Source organism: Callithrix jacchus, chromosome 10 (genome assembly GCF_049354715.1).
Source record: "Callithrix jacchus isolate 240 chromosome 10, calJac240_pri, whole genome shotgun sequence".
Taxonomy (NCBI): domain Eukaryota; kingdom Metazoa; phylum Chordata; class Mammalia; order Primates; family Cebidae; genus Callithrix; species Callithrix jacchus.
The window spans coordinates 5,446,313-5,473,312 of NC_133511.1; the positions used below are offsets into that span (position 1 = coordinate 5,446,313).

The 27,000-nt window shown below is 36.2% G+C and overlaps 2 protein-coding genes across 18 annotated transcripts in view; one reads left to right on the forward strand and one right to left on the reverse strand.

Moving 5' to 3' along the window:
• The window catches only part of LOC118145584 (uncharacterized), a 440,827-nt gene extending 432,986 nt beyond the window's left edge, over window positions 1-7,841 (reverse strand). For both annotated transcript variants that reach the window (XM_078339361.1, XM_078339362.1), the window contains exons 1-2: window positions 7,710-7,841; window positions 5,166-5,203 (exon numbers count right to left, since the gene is read on the reverse strand). The gene's annotated coding sequence lies outside the window, so the exon portion shown is untranslated. The remainder of the gene's footprint in view (window positions 1-5,165; window positions 5,204-7,709) is intronic.
• Window positions 7,842-8,706: 865 nt separating this feature from the next.
• GRIA4 (glutamate ionotropic receptor AMPA type subunit 4) overlaps window positions 8,707-27,000 on the forward strand; it is a 395,452-nt gene continuing 377,158 nt past the window's right edge. For all 16 annotated transcript variants that reach the window (XR_013522976.1, XR_013522974.1, XR_013522977.1 and 13 more), the window contains exons 1-2: window positions 8,707-8,867; window positions 10,053-10,211. Coding sequence is in view for 6 of the 16 variants with exons in the window: in XM_009006706.6 (XP_009004954.1) it covers window positions 8,780-8,867; window positions 10,053-10,211 (247 nt within the window). In the remaining 10 variants the exon portion in view is untranslated. The remainder of the gene's footprint in view (window positions 8,868-10,052; window positions 10,212-27,000) is intronic.

A 27,000-nucleotide genomic window follows, 5' to 3' on the forward strand; every position in this document is an offset into this window, starting at 1 on the left:
GAGAAGCACAAATAATGTTTTTTGTAATATGCATGTGGCTTTATATGCATAATTATATCATAATACATATAATTTTATAATATGCTTTCTAACACTATTTTTTTCATTTTTCCAGGATAAAAATATTGAATGAATATTCAGATTTCAATGGTATATCTAGATACAGTAGTTATTCAGCACTTTTATAAATGCCTTATCTATAATCTCTACATTAGACTATGAGGTGTTCTAGGAAAACATACATTGCATGGGACTTTCTGAAAAGTCAGGAAAGCAGAGAAGTTTGTGAGCAAAACCGTCTTGAAAGTGGAGTCACTATGGCTCCATATTATTTTTGTTAAAAATGCTATGCAAAACATATTCAGTTACAGCCAAGGATATTTTCAAGGGAAGGTAGTAGGATAAGGTATGACTAAATATATACAACTCAATCTCCTTAGGTGCTAGAAAAGAAATGGGGGGAAAAGAAACAGAAAACAGGAGAGAAAATGTTCAGTACTGAACTTAAACCCAACAAACTGAGATGAATATGAATAATAATGTAACTTGGCGATAGAGGGGTGATTCTAGTATAAATCAATTTGAGTCGTTTTAAGAACTAGGATGGATACTAGAGTGTCCACCTTTATTTTTCTTATTTAATATTCTACCCTTCCCAGCAAAGTAAATATTTCCATATGAAATAAATTTTCTTTCTTTTTTTGTTTTTGCAGATAAAGTCTTGCTTTGTTGAATAGGCTGGAGTCCTGTGGTGCAATCTCTGCTCATTACAACTTCTTCATCCCAGGTTCAAGTGATTCCTTTCCCTCAACTTCCTGAGCAGCTGGGACTACAGGTGCCCACCACCACACCCAGCTAATTCTCATATTTTAGCAATGAAGGGATTTTACCATGTTGGCCAGGATGTTCTCAAACTCCTGACCTCAAGTGATATACCTGCCTTGGCTTCCCAACATTCTGGGATTACAGGTGTGAGCCACCACACCAGGCCTAAAGAAATAAGTATTATTTATCTAATTTTGTTACCACAGCATTCTGACCTGTTTCAGTAATTACTAATATTTCTACAAAATTGTAAAAGTACATATTTTTCCTTCCTAAATGTTGTATAAGCCTCAGCTTAAATCAGAGCCAAAGCAAAGATAACTGGTATAAACCAAACACTTGGCTTTTCTCATACATATATATGAGAAACGTATAGTCCAAAAAGCACAGGATCTACGCCAAAAAAAGATGTTGTTTTGAATTCTGCTGCGCCATTACTGGCTGAGTGACACTGGGCTTGTCACTTCACCTCTCAGAGCTTTAACATTCACCTTGCTTACTCACCTCTAAAACAAGGTGAATGCTACCTCAATTTAAGGATGATTATGAGAACTAAAAATTACATTCTTATATCATAGTATTTGCTTAATAAAAGACAATTAACAATCACTACTGTTATATTGTAAAGTAAAATTACATTTTAAAATACTAAACATGTATTTTGTGAATGTGTCCAGTGCAGATGTTTAAATTGGAAAAATCTAATTTAACATTCACTTTACCAAACTTAAGATATCATTTCAAAGAGTTTGATTATCCATATAATTTTATTAATTTTTCATCAACCATCTGAATAGGAATCAAGTTAACAAAATGACCTGTGACTCATTAGGATAAATACTGTTAACAAGTAAGCAGGAAAATGTATAGCTCAAAGCTTCATTTTGTGTCATTTTTGTCAATATATGTACCGAATACACTTATTAATGTCTGCTCCATGCCAGGCTTTTCAGAATCTGGCTTTAATCGAACTACTGAGCCTAATTTGCTACTAATCCCCATGATGACTCCTGCCTTTGGCTACGCATTGTTCAACTAGTACATACCACCTCTTCCCTTTGGCTGGAATGCGCCTCTATTTCTTGGCTCATGAGAACCTTGCAGCTTTTTATACTCCAGTGCAAATATTTTCTTTCCCTGATGCTTTGTTCACTATTCCTCTCCTAGAATAGGCATTGAGATGCAGGAGCAGCAGTGGAGTAGGAGTAGATTTTTGCTTAATATTATATGAGTTCTGCCTAGAAAGAGACCACATCAGGTTTCTACCGTTAAGGTAGGGTTTACAACACAATTCCTTGTACTCACTTGCATGTGTGTGTTTTTGCATGTATGTCTACATTTGGGATCCTTTGATTGTTGGGAACAAATACCGTGATTAATAAAATACTTTCCACTCCCTCATGATACGTGATCCATAGAAAATGTTCTAGAAATACATGGTGAATGGGTGAGTGAAAGAAGGAAAGACTGCCAAGTTCTACTCAGTGACCTCTTTCAATTACAGTGACTTGAGAGAAGAATGAGGAGCATAAAACAAGAAAAGTAATCTTTCTGGTGTAATGAGGATTCTGTAGTCCTGGAAGAGAGATAATTTATCAGCATTAAAGTCACGCACAATGTCAATCAGTTTCACGGAGAGACCATGTGAGGTAGACAGATGACAAAAGATTAATCAAGCAACTGCTATAGGGCAAGATTAGTGTGCTGATTTCATGCAAGGTTGACAGATAGATAAAAAGGTAAAGCAATATATTCTGTGAGGCACTAGGGTGTTGCTCCTATTGCTGGAAAGTGACAGTAGCAAAATATATGAAAATTGGAAAGTATCAGCTTAATTGGAGAAAAATGTATAGGCATTGAAAAAACTAGGTTTTGCCAAGAAATCATTAAGCTAGCAAATATACAAATAAATTTATTAAATTGTTAGTAGTTATTTGAATAATGTACTAGCTTCTTTTAGGACAGAATATTACAAACAGTGTCATATATTTACATTAATATTTGTGAAATTCAATGTTTCCTAGGAATACAGACAACTAACACTAATAGACCTAGATTTTCAGTAATCACCAGTAGCTGAAAACCAAAATATAGTATCAAAAATTTAATTGTTTTTGGAGAACTTAAGTTTAGGTTTAATATCACGGATGAATGTAATTAACTTTATTGTGGGAACTAGGTTTCTTAATGTTGGAGAAGTAAGGTACTGATAAGCAAGAAGGGAGATTAGAATAAATGCTGTAGTACTGAATTTGAGTTGTGGACATCAGTAACAACTTATTTTTGACTTAATATACATATAGATGGATAGAGAAACAATTATAGGTGTGTACACCAACAGGGGTTATATACGTATAATCAAGCACCGTCCTATGTGAGAGTCTGGAAGCAATGACAACTCAGCAACAGTTATCTAGCCCATTGCCAGATCTTGGTTTTTAAGTATCATTCTACAATGAAAAGAATCAGGACTCCTTACAGAAAAGGTCTTACTAAGGCTAAGGCAAGGAATATAAAAGACAATGTACAGAGAGCTTCCTGTAGTGACAATAAGCATGGAGATGTTCAGAAAACAAAAGGATGGACATATACCAATAGCACCCCATGTCTAAAGCTGGACCAATTTGAACAGCGTAATAAATAACAAGTAACATAATATCAGACTATAACCCAAAGTGCAAAATAAACCTAAATTGCCAGCAATGATAGACTGGATAAAGAAAATGTGATACATATACACCATGGAATACTATGCAGCCATAAAAAAAGAACAAGATCATGTCCTTAGCAGGAACATGGATGGAGTTGGAGGCCATGATCCTTAGCAAACTAACACAGGAATGGTAAAGCAAACACTGCATGTTCTTACCTATAAGTAAGAATTAAGTGATGAGAACACATAGACACAGAGAGAGGAACAACTCACACTGGGGCCTTTCAGAGGGCAGCAGATGTGAGAAAAGAGACAATCAGGGAAAAATAACTAATGGGTAGTAGACTTAATACCTGGGTGATAAAATGATCTGTACAACAAACCCCCATGACTCAGGTTTACCTTTGTAACAAACCTCTACATGTATCCCTGTACTTAATCATTAGAAAATAATATAATAATATAAATACATAAATATACATGAGCCCATACTGATTTAAATTAATGACTAAATTTTTTTTAAGTGGGAGAGAAGAGACAATGCTTCAATGCAAAAATATCAAGGACTTTATGTAAATACTCTCCTCTCCTGGAAAGTAGAATATATTTAATGACTCACTTCCAAGGAAAAGACTATAGGGAAAAAAAGCAGTTAATTTAGAGTGGATAAAACTTGCAAAAACACTTTAACCACCTGATGAAGGTTAATGTTACCAGTGATGTTAGGGGATATTATAGATGTGATGAGAAGAGCATTTCACCTGTATGGCCCTCTTTCTGAAAATCCATAACCCCAGTCTAATCCTGAGAAAAGTGTCAGGCAAATCCCAACTGAGAGACATTCTACAAACGCCTATCCAGTACTCTTCAAGCTGTTGATGTCATATGAAAAACAAAGAAGATGAAACTGTCAAAAACAAAACAAGAAGCTATGACAACTAAATATAATGAGGTGTCCTGAGCTAGATCCTGGCACAGAAAAATACTCTAACGGAAAACTGTAAATAAAGTCTGGCATTTAATTAATAGTGACATACCAGTGTCAGTTTCTTCTTTTTGACAAATGTGCCAGAGTAATCTAAGATGATAACATTAAGGAAAACTGAAATTGGGTGAAGGATACAGGGGCATTCTGTAGTTAACTAGAAACATTTATGTAAATACAAATTATTCAAAATGAAATGTTTATTTTAAAAAATATGGGTTAGTTTCCTAGCATCAGATTTCTGATCTAAACTGCAAATCTCACCATTTTGCCTCCTTACTTATAACCATTCATTGTTCCTCTGTCTCTATGAGATGAAGACAATACTTCTGAGTGAGACGGTGCAGAGCCATCCCTTGCTTTGCTTTTCAGCCGCACTTCTAGTACTTCCCCTCTATACCCTAAAATCTAGTTTTACCAAACTTTTAGCAGTGTTTAGAAACACGTAACTTTTCTCCACCTGATAAGCCCTACAAACACATATTCAGTTCATTTTTTTTTTTCACTCTATGAGTTCTTCCTGAATTCCCTTGAAGTCAGTTAGGCACTCTGTTTTGCTCACATGGCACTCTGCACTTCCCCCTACAGGAGCCTTTATCACATTTTGGGGGGCAACTCATTAACAAGAGTTGCCAGTTATGTACCAGAACTGTGTTGAAAGTTTACATATATCCTATCAGAAAAGAAACATGAAGTACTCACCACTGAACTCCAGCGTGGGTGACAGAGTGAGACTCCATCTCAAAAAAAAAAAAAAAAAAAAAAGGATTAAAAAAGAAAATAGAAACATGAAGTAAATGTATCCAAGGCAATACAGCTAAGAAATTAAGGGCCTGTAATCTGAAACCAGTTATTAATTATTATTCTGAAAGTCTGGGGTCTTTCACGTAGAACATACCACCCTTCTGAATGCTGTGGATTCTTGCAGTTTACTTTTCAGCTCCCAGACCCCTCACTGCACCTTAAACTCATTAATTCAGCAGGTTTTAATAAAGACAGCCCAGTCTCTGAAATTAGGTAACTTGAGTTCCATCCTTAGTTCTGGTTTCATCACTTACCAAAAATGTAACCTTGAGAAAGAATCTAAATCTTCAGTTGGGTTTCCTAACAAATGCAAGGATACCTAAAGTTTATTAAAAATTACACCACACCTGGCACATTAGTGAGCATTCATAAACATTAAGAGTCTTCCAAGAATATCAGGGATTTTGTTTTGTTCACCTTTATATCTCAAACACTAGAAAAATAAACACAGGCCAGGCGCAGTAGCTCAAGCCTGTAATCCCAGCACTTTGGGAGGCCAAGGCGGGTGGATCACGAGGTCAAGAGATCGAGACCATCCTGGTCAACATGGTGGAACCCTGTCTCTACTAAAAATACAAAAAATTAGCTAGGCATGGTGGCGTGTGCCTGTAATCCCAGCTACTTGGGAGGCTGAGGAGGGAGAATTGCTTGAACCCAGGAGGCAGAGGTTGCGGTGGGCCAAGATAGTGCCATTGCACTCCAGCCTGGGTAACAAGAGCGAAAACTCCATCTCAAAAAAAAAAAAAAAAGAAAAGAAAAATAAACATATAAGGTAGGTGCTTAAAATATTACTATTTGACACAAATAAACATCTATATACATGTATATGTGTACGTAATATATATGATATATTCCTATGTGTCATACAGAGAAAATATATTTGATACATATATGTATAAATATATATTTATATCATACAGATAAAGAGAGATTTGGTTTAGAAAGTAAAATAGAGGTTTTAACTACTTGGGAAAATAGGAATTAAAAACAACTGAATTACTGTTTTGGAAAAATATAGTTGTGTCATCAGTGGTTATATTAGTCCAGGGGTTATCATGACAGTTATGTGGAAAAAACTTGTCCTGCATCTATATCAATGATGCTGTTACATCATACGAAAACTCAAGTCTTTCCACTTGAGAAGAATAAATGTTAATAATTGCCTCTGCATCAGGAAGAGCTCCACTAACAAGTGATAAGTTTAACAGTTTGGTGGACTTTGAAATTTTAATTTAACTTGAATCTATGTGTCATATTCTATTATCCTTTTACAAGAGAAATCAGAATGCTATTATTTACAGCCTTGTTTTTTAACATTGAAATAAAAAAAGGCAAAATGCTTCAAATCCCACTTGACTTGCAAGACTAAAACTTCACAAACTGAAATGACAAATGTATTATTTGTAAAATACGGTTACAACTAGTTGTTTGTTTTTTTTTTATAACAATTTGTGGTGAAATGTAATGGGAAAGCAGATACATTGTTTTAAAGATTCAATTTTAAAAGTAAAATTGAAAACTTAGGAAACAGAAGAGCACTCACGTTTTAACAGGAATTTTACAATGTCATCTACAAACTACAGATACAGGCAATCGGTGACACCAAATAAAAAAATATCGAAGAAGTTAAGGTAATGCATATTTCAAAAAGCCATTAGCAGGAGTCCCTTGCAAGAATTCCGCTCAAGCATTCTATTCTCACACATGACATCAGGCAAACACAGGCATTTGCTGTGTCTTTTCAAAGTTGAATGGGAGACACTGGGTTCCCTGGCGTTTAAGGAGAACGTCCCCTAATGACTCTCACAGTTACTGCAATCAGGAGGTTGTATGTACGAACTGGATCAGGAAATGTCAACCACACAGGGGACATCAGAAACCAGTCACCCACGGCCGCCGCGGTGACTGCTGCTGAGTGTGGCACAAGCTCAGCACGGGGCGGCCAGATGAAAGGACCATCTCGGAGGCGCCTCTGGAAGGAAGTGAGACTGCAGCCCTGAGACGCTCTCGGATCATCCCTTTGCACTTCCCCTCGGTCAGAGCTCCCGACATCAGCCCTGAAGTGCGGAGGTCTACCTGGAGGGGGCGCGGGGCGGACTGAGCATTCGGGAGTCCCAGACGGGAGCAGACGTGCGCGACGGACGCCGTTCGCCTGTCGGACCCCGGTGCCCACCGCCCCGAGCCCTGCCCTTCCGGCCCCTCCTCGGCCTCAGTGCAGTGTCCGCCCCGCCCCGGCCGCAGCGCAGAGGGGAAGGGTCCCCCGGAATGCGTGACTTCATCACTTTCCTCCCGTGCGCTTCACACGGTCCCTCCTCCCGTCTTTCAGAGTATTCGAGGCCTCATCCTGGCCAATACCCTAAACTTTGTTATTTGAAATAACCTTCCACCCCCTCGTCCGCTTCCCAGGACCCTGGAACTTCCCCGGCTCCTCCCCGTCCTCACCTCCTCCACATTCTGTCCTCCGGGTCCCGGCCGCTTCCACCCGCCCGGGGCTGCCCTTTGCCCGGCCGTTCTCCTCACACGGCTCGCCGAGTCCTTTCACCTCGTGCGTTCCCGCGCCAGGCTCTGCAGATTCCCGGGCCGTTCGCTCGTGAGAAGCGTTTGCTGCAGCGCGGACCGGAGTTGCCCGCGCGCAGCCCAGCGGCCGAGGAGGGCGAGGCTGAGCGGGAAGCCAGGGCTGTGGGAGCGGGAGGCAGCCCGTCCTCCTCGCCAACCCGCAGGGATGCGGCAGGGGCCGGGGAGCACGGGGAGGCACTAAGCCCCCGGAGCCCCCGCCTGGGGCTTGCAGACCTGGCCCGGGGGCCCGTTTTCCGCCTAGCGCAGCCCGAGAAGCACAGGTGCCCGGAAAACCAAGAGAGGGGCGCTGGGGGTCCCTCTGCGAACCGAGGAGGAGAGGAGGGAGTCAGCGAGCGGCGAGGAGGGAAAGCGTTTCTTCAGACCGGCCCCGGAGCGTCCGGGAGGCGGGGGCGCCCCGGTAAGCGCCGGGCGGAACGGTGGGCGCGAGGCGTGTGCAGGGAGTGCGCGCTGGGGAGGGGACGCCGGGAGGAAGCGGCGCTCGGGGCTGGGGCCGGCGAGGGGAGATGTCGGCGGGTGCGAGCGGGGAGCGCGTGCGGCGGCCGCGGCGCCGGCGTCGGGGTGTGTGTGAGGAAGCGAGGGGCGAGCGCCAGTGCGAGTGAGGCGAAGGCAGAGCGCATGTCTCATCCGCGAGCAGCCGCCAGACGCTCCACCACCATCTTTTGCATGTGCAGCCTTCGCAGCCGGACGGAAAACCTCTCCCGGGGCGATGGGGACTGCGGGAAAAACCTGGCGGCTCGCGATGGATGACTGAGGGGGAGTCGCCGGCATCCGAACCCGCCGCAAACCGCTCTCCTTTTTTTTTTCTTTCTTTCTTTATTTTATTATTATTATTATTATTATTATTGGCTGATTTTGGATCTCAGCGCCGTCGTCTTCGATGCTCCTCTGAACAGCCTTGAGGAAGAGAGCGCGCGCCGGGGAGAGGCGGAAGGAAGATGAGGATTATCTGCACACAGCTTGTCTTGCTGTTTTCCGGATTCTGGGGACTCGCCATGGGCGCCTTTCCGAGCAGCGTGCAGATAGGTAAGGGGTGCCCCGACGGGCGGCGCCGGTGCTGGGCCAGCGGGTCCCGAAGTGAGTTCACTGAGTTGCCGATGAGCAATCCGGGGAAACCTGCGGCGGCTCCCCGCCCGGCTCTCACCCTCTTCCTCCTCCTCTCTTTTCCAAAAAGGCTTCTGTAGTGCAGGTGCCTTTGGAACGCGCCCAGGGCAGCCCACCCAGCCGTCCTCAGCCCACAACCCTACTCCACCTCTGGCTCTAGCCGCTTCAGTAGGTTTGAAATAAGTTGGGGGAAAACCTTTGGGGAATTTGGTTGCATTTTATATGATATTCGTTTTCATTCCTTTCTCTAAAGTGTAAAGTGATGTCAAGTTTGTTTAAAAAAGAAAAAAAAAAAAAATCCACTTCTTCCCATGCTGGGCGCCGCAGCTTTCTTGCTGTTACAGAAAGAGCCTGTTTGAGGAAAAAGACATTACCACCCGCACCCCGGCCTTTCCTGGCCACCGGGTAGCAGGTTCCAAAGTTACTTCCCTTTCCAGGAAGCTTCTCTCCTTGTATTTTGTTTTCTTCTGGAAGCCTTAGCCCTTATTTCTCTACCTCCACTGTATTTCCAGGGACATCCTCCCTCCTTGGCTTTCCTTGCTCTTCTCCCCTACTGTCTTTTAATGGGACGCAGCTATTGAATTTCTTCCAGCTAAGCCCAGCCTCAACACTGCATCATTTCTCGTGGTCTGTGTGCACAAAACGGAGTTAATTAGGCTGAGTCCCTGAGCTGCAGGAAGACAGAGTTCATTTCTCCTTTCTCATTTCCCTCTTCCCTGTGTGGCACCATATCCCTCCATTTCTGTGTTTTAATGTAAATCTCTTTTCCGTTCATCTGCATTCATCTTAGAGAGAGATTCCCTGAGCTGGCTGATAGAGCAGGGTGCTGGGAATCAGGGGGAAGGCAAAGGAGAGAAAGGAACATACCCTGAATGGTCTCAGAGGTCATTGTGATCATAGCACATTAGGACAAGAAAAAGCTGAGCTGCTGTAAAGACTAAATACTAGGCATGCACCTGAGGGACAAAGGGCAGTCTCCCTAGATGTGGCAGGTATAGCTCTTCAATTGTATATGCTTGTAAATGGCAGTAGATTTGGCTGTGCTTGGGGTGTGTATAATGTTTACAAGAGGAAACACTGAATGTGCTTTTCCTGCTGTTTTAATAGGTGGTCTCTTCATCCGAAACACAGATCAGGAATACACTGCTTTTCGATTAGCAATTTTTCTTCATAACACCAGCCCCAATGCGTCGGAAGCTCCTTTTAATTTGGTACCTCATGTGGACAACATCGAGACAGCCAACAGTTTTGCTGTAACAAATGCCTGTAAGTAAAACATAAGTTATGAAAGATTAGATGAGAGTTAAAACCAAGCAATGGAGTCCTCCTCCTCTTTGTTATTATTTCTTTTTTTTTTTTAGATAGAATTTCAATATTCCCACAGTTGCCCGGTTTCAGGGCAAATCAGAGTTAACAAGACTTCAACTCAGGGATATTTAGCTGGTTTCTTTTCTTTTCCTTAATTTGATTTTCTTTTCTTTCTTCTCCTCCATTTCTTTGCTTCTTCCTGCCTTTCTCTCTCTCTCTCTTTTCATTACTTGTCTAGATCATTTAAGTTAAATTCTCCTTTAACATTTCAGTGTTTTTCCTATCAGTTGAATGTCAGTTTAGTGAAAATTGTACTCAAGCTTGTTTTTTATTTTGTTCCTTTGGTTTTTCTTATTTGCGTTTCACTTGAGTAAGCATAGGTCTTGCTTTTAAAGAAGACATATGCTCCTTTACACTGATGAAGGCCATGGAAGGCTTGCTAATGGTGAGAAAAAGAGGGGAGTGGTGGTGTGGAGGATATATATTTGAATCGGTTGGTTGACACTGCAGATGATCTGGTGATGTCACTTGAGGCTGCGCTGCCCTTATATTCTGGATTGTAAATGTCTCTTACTATCTTATAATGCATATGTCTTGTGGATATAACTCCATGAATCCTTACCTCGATGCCAAATCACGTTAGGCTCTGATCCACCTGAATTCACCAACCAACCCAGCATTATTTATTATCCCACACAATGAAACCAAACGGGTGACCTCACCTAATGCCATAAGAAAGCAGTTGTACAGTTCCTTTCACCCTCGTGAGGATACTGTATAACTTAATGTAAAAAAGCAAATACAATCAGCTGTGCATATTAGTTTAAAATGCATTGAAACATGATCACTCAATAGCAGTTGTATTGCCTTTTCCTTCTTGAAGGAAGTGCATGTTTCAAATACCTCCTCACATTTATATGCTAATTTACCAGTTCTAAATTTATAAATTAAGATAATGACTATAGATTATTTAAGAAGTAGGAATAGTTTCTACATAAAAGTTTGCATGTTTCACAGTTAATAAAATGTTCGAGCTGAATTGTAAAGCCTTTTTATCGTATCGAGCTGGATGCCTTTTTATTTAAAATTCTTTCTCTGCAAGTGTGCTGAACAAAGAAACAAGTGAAATTGAAAACTAAGAGTTGTTAAATGTCTGGAGGACATCTGTGTCATCAACTTAAATATTTTAATTTGTATGTATTGGCTGTTAATTCATCTAACAGATAACATGATTCATTTTTCTTAATTTTTGGTGTCTTGAACTTTTAATTCTTTTGAGAACTTAGTTTCATGAGGAGGTTGAATCATGTGTCACTTTTGCAAAGTGTATAATTATATATTTTTCAGGAAGCCTATAGTTTCTATGAGTTTATTACTTAAATTTTAAAAATCTCTTGACATATTTGGTGATAAAATCAATATCGCATTAAACCAAAAGGGAGTTATTTTTAATCGCAAGTGTACATAAATTAGAACAAGCTTAGTGGATAGTCCCTTTTGTAAAATTTCTAAGTTATTAGTTGCATGTTCAGAGTTGTATAAGGGATGTCAACATTGCAATTAGTTCTAAGGAATGCATTCTTTTTAATACATAAATAGTATTTGCTTATTTAAATATTTTTCTCATATCTCGCCTAACATTCTGTCAGTAGAAATCTTACTAGCTTTAAAAATAATCTATGATCCAAATGTGAAGGTATTTATCAATAGTAACTACTTTTTAAGTATTAAGAAAATTTTAAAAGATTTTCTTACAAGTAGCAGATATATCTGTTTTATTTTATTTCATTTTTACAAATTAAGACCTTAAACATTCTAAAGTTTGTATTGCAACTTCCAACAATGTAAACAAAAAGGCTAGTCCTCTTTGTCTCCTTTTTGTTTGTTAACCTCATTTGGGATAATTTTAACTAGTATTATTTTATTTATGTAATAAAAATATATATGAAATGAAATGTTCCTGGGAAAGTATTTGTAAACATGATACCTTATTAGGAAGTTGCATGCAGAATTAAAAAATACAACAAGTAAGAAATATAGAGTATGCTATTCTTTAACATATAAGAATTGAGAAAACTGACACAAGTTAACTTTGTCTGTTTATTTTGAATCCAGGTATAACACAGTATTAGTGATCTAATTTTTTTATAATCACATACAATTAATTTTGTGTATGTTTAAATTAAAAAAAACAAATTGTAAATCAGGAGAAAACACTTTCTATCAGAAAAAAGGAAAATTATTCTGACAAATGAGTATGCTGATCATCCTTAAGGCAAATCTAAGCAGAATTTGAGAAAAATCAATAGTCAGAGAGTGTGGGTCAGGTGATTGGTCTTTGTTGAATGGACTGACCGAGAGCATACAGACTAGTGATTTTCCAATCTAATTAAAGATAAAATGTAAGCAGTAAATATAAGGCAACCTCATTTATCAAGCGCTATGCCTTTGAGTACAAAAAGGTAAAAATAGGTCTTAAAACTTAATATTCTAGAGAATTAACATGAAACTTATTCCTCACCATAATATGGACTGGATTTTTAAATTTGTCATGTTAGATTAAATATAAAGACATAATATGTGGCTGGTTAAGTTTATTTTAATCATGATTTTTCTACAGTGACTCCTTGTAGAACTGCAGAATCTACTCTGTGAATAAGGGTGATTAAACAAGATATGTTTAATTATGTTGTGGAATGTATACTCAAAAAAAAAAAGACAAAGAATAAAATGTGTTGGTTATCTAGGGGACAGATTATTTAATGCTGGTTCATCTGCCTCAAAACTAAATTAGTGCTCTAAGAATACTTGGATAAAATAAACTATTCTATGTATAGAGTTTACATATGCACAAGTCTAAACCTGATAAACTTATAATTTTTGGTATAAATCCCATGTTCTGAGAAGGGAATAACTTTGGCTTATAGTTTATTCCAACTATTCTATCGTTGGAAAGTCACACTTTGATGAATATTAAACTAAAAGTATATGAAATACAGATAATATAAAATTATGACCTATTACAATAACAAAAAAATGAGTATGATAGCCTTTGTAGTCAAATTTCATAACCTAATTAAAAGTATACTCTTTTTTATTTCGATCTATCCAAAATATGAAGTATGACAGAATGGAAATTTTAAAAATACATTTAATATAGGTGAATTTATTTAATTATAATGTCATACTGTTGTATCATAGGTAGATTAAAAAATAATTATCTTTACAAACAAAAATGCTAGTTAAATTGGATATGTTCATCACAAAACATTTGAGACAACCCAAAAGCTGGCTGTTTTCTTATATATTTCCAGTAGTTAATGGATAGAGATATTTTGGTTTTGAGGATATGTTCAATATAATGAAAAGTAATAACCAAAATACTAAATTAGTCCATCTCTAAATTTTCTAAAAGATAAATATATTTTAGTCATTGTGATTATTAATTTAATTCAGCTACATTAGAAACCCTGTAAAAGAATCAGCCCTTTAGAAAGGCAGTCCCTGTGCAATATAATCCACAAATAATCAGAATCTGAAATGACTCATTTACATTTCAGATGGCAATGGGAAGTACTAACAGAATGGATCAAGTACTCATGTATTATCACCTTGGTGAAATGGTAATAGAATATTATAGACCTTTTTTGACTTTTTAAACTTTGGTAGAAATGACTAATTGATTAATATTTTTCTGTTAAAAAAAAAGCTGTAAAAATCACAAATAGAATCGATATTATGCCCTAGTAATGATTTTTTAAAAGTTGTTCTTTTTTAAGTTAAATATGAATTCTGTGTGGCTGATTTATTTGTGGACTCTTAAGTATTTAAAATGAGCAGTACTTGTAAAAGTAGCTTGGTATGTAAAATAGAGTTGTTTGGTTTATTTAAATACATTGAAAAAGTGACACTAAACCTAGTAGGCTCTGCAGGATTTTCCACTTATAAAGTAGGTACTTAATAGAAATTCACTAAATTTAAGTGTACTAAATAATATAATCTTCTGTGTTTAGTTCAACAATGTTTAAATATTTTTGTATGTTTACTCTTCCAGGATCATGAAGCCCTAAAAAGGCATTCTAAGAGTTTACATTGGGTTAATATGATAATTTTAAACATGCTAAAGATAAAATTCTGATGATTTCAACTGCAAAGTTGTTAGCAAAGAAATGCTAGAATTAAATACTATTGGACTTTTGTCTGTGTTTAGGAAAATGAGCGATGTGACTCAACTGTGACTCTCATTAGCTTTTCTTATTTTGAATTGATGGCAAGCTTCCAAGTTGATTTTCAGTAATTCTTTAGTTTTATATATTTTTCTCTCTTACCTTAATTTTTCATCATGAGATTGACAAAGATGTGAGTCATGTTATTATAGTTTTTCTCTTTAAGTGATAAGATGATGCATAATCTGTATATATTTTTAATGTATTTTAGAGTTGTCATAGGATTAAGCTTTCATAAAGCTGTCAAAAAAACTTTTTTTCCGATCTGGATTCTTCCAAGTGTATTTATTTCTCAAGGAGGAAAAATTTTAGTTCCTGGCATTGGGAAATATAAAATCCTATTTACATTTATATTATTGTTCTGGATTTTAAAATGAAGGATAAATAGCAATACACCTTGCACTTGACACTTTTTAAAAACTTTTTAGGGGTGTGTGTGTGTGGATATACATTTATACACACACACACACACACACACACACACACATACACATATATATATATAAAATTTTATTTGACCTCAAGCTAATCTTATAGTGAGACAGTCTAGGAAGAAAATATGTTCTAGTTAAGAAAGCTTTGTCACAAAGGAGTCACTTTACTTTCCAAAGACTATCTCTAGTAATAGACTACAAAGCCAGAGTTTGAACCAATTCATTGAACCAATTCATATACCTACTAGTAATACTTTTACCAGAAGGCCATAAGGGTGTAAAAAAGATAACATCTATATTGAGCCTGCCTGAATTAAGAAAGAAAAAGAATGCCATTTATCTTTTCTCTAATTTAATTGCAACATTTTAAAGAAAATGGGGCAAGACAATTCTGGTCAACTTATTCATGAATCACATGACAGTGAATGATACAGCAAAGGCTGAAATCATATTATGTAATGAAGCCATCCGTTCATTCATCAGATGAGATAATGAATGTATCCATTTACTTATTAAATATATTTATCAAGAGCAACTCTATTTAAGACATTAGCTAGCAGCTGTCAACACAAAAGCTTATAAGAGTAGTTGCTGACCTCAAGGAGCTGATAGCCCAGAGGGAAAGAGAGACAAGTCAGTGATTACAGTAAAGATTACAGTACAGTATGGTAAAGTGCTATGACAGAGAAACATTGCTAGAAAGGAGATTGACATGGACATGGAAGGACAATTACACCCAATTTGGCATGGCCTCCTAAGGATGATATTGCCTGATCGGAGTGTTAAGATCTAGTTGCGTCATTTGAAAAAGAACAAGGAAGAACATGGCTGGCCAAAGGAGCGGTGCATGAGGAAACACCAAGGTGTGGGAATCCAAGTGTCTTTGAGCCATCGAATGTGGATTTGTCTGGCAGTAGTATTAAATGTGAGGAGCAGAGGTGTGCTAAGAGTTGAGGCTTTTTAGAGCTCAGAGGATGTGTAGCTGTGGACACTCTTCTGGATACAAAGAGGGACCCATAAATGATTGAAACGCAATGATGACATGAGCAGACTTCTATTTTATAAAGAACAGGCTAGGTTGTAAGAGGGAGAATGAATTAGAAGAGGACAAAATGGGACAAAAAAGACCAGTTGACTGAGTCTTAAAGTAATACGATTTAGAATTATGAGTTAAAAGTGGAAGCATGGAGGAGAGAGAAAAGCACATAGATCTGATGTAGTATTTTTCGTGGAACTTTGCAATTGGTTGGATGTCTGTGTGAGAGGGTGCGGGGGAAGTGTGGTAAAAATAAAAGACGTTTCTTCAGTCTTCTGGCTTGGGCAAATATTTAGATAGTGAGTAAAGAAGTGGCACACAGAAGGAGCAGATGTGAGTGGGGAGGGTGAGTTTACAATGGACTTACTGATTTTGAGGTGTTAAAAAGACATCCAAAGGGGGATGTGCAGTAGGGATTTGGACATGTGTGTCTGGAGCTTTTGGGTTCAGTCCTGAGCTGAAGACAGATGATCAGTGAGCCTTGGAGACTTGGAAGTGAATGAGATCACCCAGAGAGATCAGAAGCAGTGCCAAGACTGCTGAAAATCAAACTCTAGGAAGAACCAATGTTTGAGGGGAAGGGAGAGGAAACAGGTGAAACAAAGAAGACTAAAGACAAGGGATCACAGAATTGAGAGGAAAATGAGGAAGAATAATTTAATAGAAACCAAAAGATAGGGAAAATGTCAAGTAAACAGTGCTCAACCTTGTCGACAACTGCAGAGTTTAAATAAAGAATCACAAGAACAATCGTAATACCTTCAACATAGGTCTTTCCTTTTTTTTTCAGAATGTTCTTTTGCATTTGGCCAGGAAAAAAAAAAAGCAGCCGTTATTAACCCCATAGAGCTTCTAATACTACATATTTTGGGGGGTATATTGGCCTAAAATGTTCGTCTTTCACTTAGCATTATGGAGATATAATCTCCTCTGGAGTTTTGAGCCAGATGAGTTTGAATTTGCAACCTGATAGTGGGCAAGTTATCTAACACTTTCTGAGTCTCAATTTCTTCATCTGTTAACATGGAGAAATAACATATATCACATATAAATTTTATGAATATTAGAAAACAATTTGGAAAATTTTCCAACATAGAGTTAGTAATCAGTTGTTATATCTGTATTTCACTTCCTATGTCATGTGAACCTTTTATGTCTGAGCTAATTTTAACATTTCAAGTAATTTATATTTATATTTTTAAAAGGCAATTTATTTTAAATATTTTTTGGTATTTCATAGAAAGTTTATTTAACGTCTCTGTGAATTGTTAATTTTAATTCACGTACACAAGTGTAAGGCCATATTTGTCAAAATTATTTTTAAGTCCTAAAAGAGGGCAAATTTTTCTAAGCTCTATGGAGTATTCAGAGAGAGGATTGTTTCATTGATAGATTAAAGGAGGTCAATGAATTCTCCTAATTTTATGCAAAATTGTGTGTGCTTGTGCACAGTGTGTGTGTGTTTACAGAGACACAATCAAACTTTTGAACAGCTTCTCAATGAGTTCCAGTCACAAAAAAGGCCCAGTACTTCAGCCCTAAAGGAGCCACACATAAATTAGATGAACAAACAGCTCTTCATTCCCTATCTTCATCATTTTAGGAGCAGAATAAATTTTAGCCAGGATTTTTTTTTTAATGAAATCCATCTCTACTACCTTCTTCCTTAACATAGAAAATAATCAGTGTATCTTAGCTGGAAACCCCCTTGGCTTGGTCCTCTGCCTCTCATATCATCATCTTATAATTTTTATTCATTCTCTTACTATTCAAAGTGCAACATATGCTACATCAGCTCTTTCTATTTTTATCATCATTTACTTTTTCCCTTACTGTCGCCACTCCTGGAACACTGTGTTCTTGAAGGTCATCAGTGACTTACAAATTAGTAAATCCAATTGTTATTTCTTATTCCTCATCAACTCAGAATAGTTTGAAGGATTTGACATTGCTGACAACTCCTTGTTCTTTGAAACTCATTCCTCCTCTTATAGTAAGAATAACTGCTATTATGGAGTACTGTTTACCAGATTTTGGGTAATCTCAATTTTTGTAAAATTCAACAGTAGGCATTATTATTATCATTTTATAGGAGAAGAAACTGAAGATTGGCATAGCTAAGAAGATTTGTCTAAGACCACAAAGTATCCAGGGCATCTGAATTTAAAGTCAGTTCTCTTAGTCAATACAGGATTTGTCTGCCATTTATACCAAGGCATCTTGATCTGTATAGTATTGACAGAATATCCATTATTCTCTGTGACTGTCACTGGTTAACTCTTACTGCTGATATCAACAATTTTTTGTTAAAGTTACCTCTGTGATGACTTTTATTTACCCTTTCTACTGTGGACATACTGATTTTTCTATGTGATTTGTAACGCAGCTCAAAAATTTCAGAATCCTAAATGGTAACACCTCCATTACTTTCTATTGCCAAATTCATGTCTTAAACACAACCAAGTGTGAAAATGACTAAATGACTCTTTTAACTGTTATGTAAACAGTGTTGGATGCTTCATTAGTTGGCCAGCCTACATATTTTTATAGCAAAATTATCTGATTTCAGGACAACTGCAGATATTCAAAACTATTTTCCAGAATGCTTTACTTAAATATTTTCTGAGCTATCCAGTATTTTCTTTCTATTTTTTGGACAACAAAGTCATATTTTTGGATTTCAAATAAGCATGGCAATGACTGTCTTAAAGAACATCACCCTACCTCAAAATTGCTCATTTCTAGATCATCATCAGGTGCCTCCCACTTAAGAAAACTATTGATATTGTCAATAAAAGGTTTAATGTTATGTTAGAAATAAAAGATTTAAAAATTAAGATGTATTCTTTCTTTCAATAAGCCATTCTATTTTTCCAGAAATAGCTAAAATTATACTATCAGCTGTAATCACTGTTTGCTTATTTCTGTTGCTGATATGTTTATTCCAAAATGAGCACACTTTAAGTATATTATGTCCTGTGATTTTTCCTGTTATATTTTTAGCTTAAAACTCACAAATACTTGTAAAAATTTCAAGTACTTCAGCAATCTTAAAAATTTAGAATATTCCTTAATCCCAACACTTGGAACTAATCAGACTAAACGGTTTGCTACAGATCTTTCCAGACTTCTTTTTTTGTTTGTTTATGCCTAGAGAAACAAACAGTAAACATAAGCTTCTAATACATATCTAGAAATAAAAGTATTTAATATATACTTAGTATATAAGAACTGTTTCATTTTCTTATACTACTGCATAACATACCTTTGTATGAAGTTTCTATGATTAATGTACTCAATCTCTGTGGGATCAACATAGAGAATGTTTCCATGTTTTTGATATTACAAACTAAACAGCAGTAAAACTTCCTGTACCTAAGTGACTATTCCTGTAGGATCAATTTTTGGAGGTGAAATTGCTATATCAAATAATTTAGATTTATGCTTTTAATAAATATTATCATATCTTCTCAAAATTTATTTAAATGTACAACAAACAGTATGTGAGAGTAATTTTTTTAATGACTTGCCAACAGTAACAATTACCATTTTTTTAAATCTTTACTTGTCCTGATGGGTGAGGATGATTTCTCATTGCTGTTTTAATTTATACATTTTTTATTAATTGGGAGGCTGAGACAATCTTCTCATATTTAGAACATCTGTATACCTCTTCCTCTGTTCTTTTCCTTTGCAAATGTTTTCTTTTTTTGTTGTGAGAGTGCTTTATATACTATAGAAATTAACTCTTTGTCATATATGTTGCAAATTATTTTTCCACTTTTACTTGGCTTCCAGATTCATTTATGATGTCTCTTGCCACAAGAACACTTAAAATTTTTATTTCCCAAAGTTTTGACTCATATTCTTTGTGAATTCAGGGTTTTGTGTTAACCTAAAAAAGGGATTCCTAGCCTTACAACTATAAAATATTCTACATTTCTTCTAGCATCTTTATAATTTTAAATTTTATATTTGTAACACTATTTTTCTGAAATTTATTTTCTTACATTAGAAACTAATCTTTGCGGGGTTTTTTTGCATTATTTATTTGCATAAGATGTTCGTTTAAAAGTGGTTTGAGCTGCTATATTTGTGCAAAACTGATATTCTTTTTTAACTAAATTTGAGCTCAGACAGAAACTTCACTCTTAAAGTCTGGAATTCTCGTGTTTTTTTGTTCTTCACATATATACCTTTTTCTGATAGTCTTGCTCCTTCTATTATTTCCCTTTTTTCTTTCTTCTGACGCTTACCACCTGACCAAATTCCCTTGCCTCTACCTCCAAAGTACATGACATCTTCACTTTCTCCATCTCTATTTCACCATTCGTGTCCAAGTCAATGATTCTACTTCAATTTTTATACTTATATAAATTTATGAAGTACAAATTCAATTTTGTTTCATGTATAAATTGTATAGTGATGAAATCAAGGGATTTAGAGTATATATCACCTGAATAACATACATTGTACTCATTAAGTAATTTATCATTATCTACCCTCCTCTAATCCCCCCATTATTCATAGTCTACAATGTCTATATGTCCATACTCAATTGTCCATGAGTAAACGTTGTTTAGCTCCCACTTATAATATTTGCAATATTTTTTCTGGGTTTGACTCGTTTGACTTAAAATAATGGCCTCCAGTTCCATCTGTGTTGCTGAAAACAACACGATTTCATTCTTTTTTATAGCCAAGTAGTCTTCCTTTGTATACATATACCACATTTCCTTTATCCAGTCCTCCACTAATGGACACTTAGATTGATTCAATGATGTGGCTATTGTGAATAGCTCTGTGATACACTTATGAGTGCAGATATCTTTATAATGATTTATTTTCCTGTGTATAGATATCCAGAAGTGGGATTGCTGGATCAAAGGGTAGTTCTATTTTTAATTCTCAAACTAAAAGTTGTACTAGTTTACATGCCTAATTGGTACTACTTCAGTAATTTCATAATTAATCTCCTGCTTCTGATCTTGACCTTTCTCCATCTTCTTAACATATTTGAGCCAGAGGTACCCTTCTGATTTTATAAATCAGAGACTGTTTCCTTTGTGCCTTGAACCCTCCAATGACTTTTCATTTTCTTAGAATAAAATTTCAACTCTTTACCATGGTTCTGCATTAACTGACTCTTGCCCACTGCTTTGTCTTGTTGATCATCCTGGGGTCCACTCGAGTCTTCTTTCATCTATGCCTTTGTACCTGCCATTTCCTTTTATCGGAATCCTCCAATATAGTTATTTGCCTAACTAGAGTTTTCTGAACCTTTACGAGGAGAGCAGAGGAGGGGAGGGGAGGGGAGGGGAGGGAGACTCAGGTTAAATGTCACCATCTCAGAAAACCTTCCTGGTTAATATTTTTAGCCTAATTTATCCCACACCAAAATGCCAATCATTTTATTTCCCATTGCCAACCTAATAATCATCTTTGTTTTTTATCACAGTCTGTAACTATTATTTCCATGTATTTGTTTACATATTTATCATCTATGTTACTCACTAGAATAAAAACTTTCAGGGTAATGTCTGACTTTTTAAACGCTCTGTCCTCATAACTTCTCACAATGTCTGGTACAAAATAGGAATCAGTAAATATCTTTTAATAAATGAATTAAAGGCTGTGGTGAGTTTTTTTCTCCATTCATCTTTGGGGCATCCTTCAAATAGCTAACACTTTTCCTGTGTTATATTAGAGAAAAATTACGTGAATGATATTAAGACAATGGGATAGTAGATTCCCAGAAAAATAGTACATATTTTGTTTATCTTAAGCATTTCTTCTCATTTGTTTCCACCAAATTCAGTTTAACATATGAGTTGAGTATAAGGAAAATATATTTTAGAAGGAAGAAGTTAGGACTGTTAATGCAAAGGGACATACATTGTGGCTGGTCAGATTGCATTTTAATAAATTTAAATCTGGTAGAAGATAATTTCTAAGTGCATATAACATTTGGTGTCTGCTGATAAAAGAACTTGAAAATGCTGATACAAACCACTTTCAAAGTAGGAGAAAGCCAATTTGAGAAGCCCAGGTGAACTAGTAAGCACACTCAGGAGAATCCCATCTGTTCAGACATTGGCTGCTCCCTCAGCACTTCTCGGAACTAGGAAGCTTTTGGAAGAAGAGAGTTAGAGTCAAATGCATAATGTCATTCCTTTCAGTTCTTGATCATCTTCATTGCACCTTCTATAGTAAATCTCACAAGTAATTTGTTAGTTTCTGTAACACTTTATGCCATACTTATTTGAAATTAGATTATCCTTAATTACTTAATTTTCAAGTATGTATATAGACTTACCTAGGCAGCTTTGAAAAGGAATTCATTTCTTTTTTGTTCCAAAAATTTAACATCAATACAAAGAGATTCATTTTTTCCTCCCCCAAAATATGCATGTCTCCTCCTTTCTTAATGGGAAATTTGTTAAGTCAAAATGTTACTTTCTTTGCTGTGACAACTAGGAAGCTCATTTCCAAATTTACTAATCAGTAATAACATTACTCTTCATTTTAAACATTTTTAGTTGTTTTTACATCCTCTATTTTTCTATAATCATATAATATATGTGTATGTATATAATACACAGAATATATATACCTTTAAAAGACGATGTACATTATTTTTGGAAAGTAGCACAGCAATACTATAATTATAAATTTTAAAATATCTGTGTCATATCCCATTCAACACAGATGTTGGTCATATTTTGCTTAAATAATCAAATTTCCTTTTTGGTAGTCTCTGTATCTTGTATACACCTTGGAAAATGGAGAGAGAGAGAGAGACAGACAGACAGACAAACAGACATATAGGCAGACAGACAGATAATATGTCAATACTATTAGATTGTGAGTTCTGTGACAATGAGGATGATACCATATTAAAAACTCTGCCATGAAGTCCTGTTCCAGTGTCTGGAATATTAATGTTCTATACTCATATGTTTGCAGACTGTGTGTAGGAGGAAGTAGGAAAGAAAGAGAGGCAAACCATTTATTGACTGGATAGTTATAATAACAAATTCTTACCCAGAATTGAATAACACAAAAACAAATCTAGTTAATTTTCTATATGATTCACACTCATCACATTTTTAAAAAACAGTTATCACACATCCCTTTAGTACTTTACCAAGCTAAATAACATTTCTTTACATAACATATATAACATAATTCCTAAAACCTTTAACATCCAAATTCTGGCATTCTGGATGTCCCTAGGATTATTTTAATTTTGTTAAAATATAATAACATAAATTAACTCCCACAATTCACTCCTGTCATAATGAGTACAGAATTAAACTCCACATTCCTGACACTCATGATTATGGCCTGACCTGATCTGTCAGATGAGGATATTACTTCCAATTACTTAGAAACTATAAACATAAAGTGTAGCCCAAGATTATTTGGGTCTTAATTAGTCAGTTACATCACTATCTTGATTCCTGTTAAGTCTGTAATCACACTCTGCTCTTTTCTTCCATATGAATTGCTACAGATTAACCTCTTGATAGAGAATTTTAAAAAATTCACAGTGAGAGATTTTTTTAATGTTCACTCTTAAATTTTAATTTGTTTCAAACATCTAGACCATCCTCAATCTTAATTCAGTTAGTTATAAAGTATTTTAAATCCTGTGGGACTCTTTGCTCTGATTATCCATATTGCTGATTAAAATGCAGAACAAGGTGTGATACAGGATAGATGTAGGATGATACCAGGACATGAATCAATACAGTTTAGGTATGTGTGGGCAGTTGCATGTGGAGTCTCCTAAAAATAATTAATTTCATCAAATTTCTCCATATTGTCCACAACAGTTGCTATTTCACTACACTTGTAATTTTTTTTAATAAAAACAAAAACATAAGGGCCATGGAATCTTGGGGAAATATCTCAATGCAACTACATTGGATAAAGGAAAGCACACATACACACACATATACACACACATACACTCTTCATTCAGATTGAAAAGAAAGGACAAAAGATATAAGAGATAATTCACATTGGAATAAATAATAAGCCCAATAAACAAACTACGAAGTATGTTTACCCTTGATAGAGAAAAACAAATTGTAATAAACAATTTTACATAATAAGCTAATTTTCGTGGTAAAGATGAAGAGACTGTTAAATCATTTAAGATGGCTTGGACATTTAAAATGGATACAACACCTTTGAAAATCAATTTGTAACAATTTATCCAAAGCCATTAAAATTGTGAATCATTTGACCTCATGAATATAGGAAAATCTCTAGACATGAAAATTTCATTTAAACATTACCTGGCAATATTTAGTTGGAGAATGGCTGAATTAATTAAGATCCAGCCAAGCTGCTTAAAGAAGTCTGTCAATCATGAGAGTTCTCCATCTGACTTGTGTCAACAGTTCTAAATTCAGGAATTTTTATATAGACTCTATATGCTTTTTTTCATTTTCATTTTTATTATTTTGTTTTATTTTCTTACCGAAGGGCCAGTGTCACAGTAGAAAAAAAATGTTCTAGTCAGATGCACAAGAAAGATTCCTCAAAATGTAATACTGATTTATTGAGCTCATTGAGTTAGCTGAATGATTTTTAAAAGCACCAGTTATTTAGAGGAGCAGAGATATTCAACACTAATCCTGGCTGATATCCAGGAAAAAATAGGTGCATTGTTTGTCTTGTGCAGATATTTGAAAATCCCAGTAAATGAATGATGCAGGAAAACACTGCTGTTCATTTTACCTCAGTGTTTTCTATTTCCTTTTTTTCACCTCTGATAAGATGTTGGGGGGCAATTCAGAAATTATGTGACAATCTGCGTGGTCCTTGAAAGATGCATGAGATTCTACTGTACTCTAAAGAGGAAGATAAATATTTCAGGCAGACAAAACAGCATTACAGGAAAAAGTATAAGAAGTATGAATGACACTGGAGAACAATAAGATGTCTGAAGAACAGAATAAGAGTAGGGAGGCTGGCAGATGGTGGAATGGAGGGGTTGGGGATGGACTGCAGATGCAGGGAGGGGCATTGTAAACTGCCATGGCTGCTAGGATAAGGTTGTTATGCCATATTCTGCCACAGAAGACAAAAAGAATCATTTTAAGCACTCTATAACATAATTATATTTGTGTTTTAAGAAGTCTTCTAACAGCACAGTTCCTCATTCATGTATGTAGCAAAATGTGGTTCCTTTCCCATACCAAATACACTAAGAAGCCATTTCCTAGGCAAGGAATGCTATTTTGTTCCTTCATTTGCTGTTTGTAAAACCCATTATTGTATGTAATTCTGCTCATTGTTTTTCAGCAAGAACTGTTAGTTCTAGCAACAAATACTTAGCTTCTCATTGCAACCATGTATCTTCAAACTGAAAACCAAGTCAGTTATAATAAGCAGGTTGGAAAAGAGCTGGCATTTGGTGGGAGGAAAGTAAACAAAAATTAAGCACCTTTTATAATATGCATAAAGGCAATAAAATCTCCCTACAGATTTATATAGATGCTGATAAAACACTATATAGTCTGTTGCTGATTAAATCTCAAGTATCCCCCACATTTTTAAAGTTATTCTTGTTCGAGTTAATTACTTAATTTAGTTGGCACAAATAAGAATCTGTACTACAACTGTGACTTGTCACTCAATTGCATATTACAGAATAATAAAAACTTGTTAAAAAATGAGTTGAACAATTGTGAGATTAATATAGTAATTAGTGCAATTGCTATCATATATGTGTGTGTGTGTGCCTATACACACACACACAGACACACACACACACACAGCCTGCCAAAAAGAAAACTACAGTGAGATAATAACATAAATAATTTGCAAGATATGGTTATTCCTTCCCTTCAAAATAATGAATTATGAAGTTTTATGTACCTTTGCCAACCACTATTGCAAATTTATTTCATAAAATAAAAATAAAGCAAACACATATATAGGAGTTCAGAATAACTTTACAAATCACTATATTGTGTTATACATCATATATCAGAACTTTCATGAACATATAAAACATATACATGCTGATATGGTTTATCCGTGCCCCCACCCAAATCTCATCTTGTTTTTCCCATAATCCCCATGTGTCATGGGAGGGACCTGGTGGAAGGTAGCTGAATCATGAGGGCAATATAGTGAGTGAGTTCTATGAGATCTGATGGTTTTTTAAGGGGATTTATCTCTTTGCTCAGCACTTCTCCTTCCTGCCATCATGTGAAGAAGGACATGTTTTCTTCCCCTTCCACCATGATTGGAAGTTTCCTGTGGTCTCCCCAGCCATGTGAAATGAAGAGTATATTAAACCTCTTTCCTTTGTAAATTACCCAGTCTCAGGCAGTTCTTTATAGCAGTGTGAGAACAAAATAATACATGTGCCTTTAGGTTTTATTCTTGATTTCACAAAATTTGCTAAAAATTATATGTTACAAAAACAAAGTGACTATGAAAATAAGCCTCATTTTAGGCCGGGCGTGGTGGCTCAAGCCTGTAATCCCAGCACTTTGGGAGGCCGAGGCGGGTGGATCACGAGGTCAAGATATGGAGACCATCCTGGTCAACATGGTGAAACCCCGTCTCTACTAAAGATACAAAAAATTAGCTGGGCATGGTGGCGCATGCCTGTAATCCCAGCTACTCAGGAGGCTGAGGCAGGAGAATTGCCTGAACCCAGGAGGCGGAGGTTGTGGTGAGCCGAGATCGCGCCATTGCACTCCAGCCTGGGTAACAAGAGCGAAACTCCGTCTCAAAAAAAAAAAAAAAAAAAAGAAAATAAGCCTCATTTTATAGAACTGATAAAAATCAGATTAGAAAACAAGATTCAATATTTTTATTGAGAGGACGTTGTTGCTAAAATAGTATATTTTCAAAACAGCAATGTCTTAATCTCTTTATATTTAGAGAACCCCATCATCTCAGCTCAAAATCTCCTTAATCTGATAAGCAACTTCAGCAAAGTCTCAATATACAAAATCAATGTGCAAAAATTATATTGTATTGTATTTAAAGGATCAGTCTGGGCAAGATAGCAAAGCTCT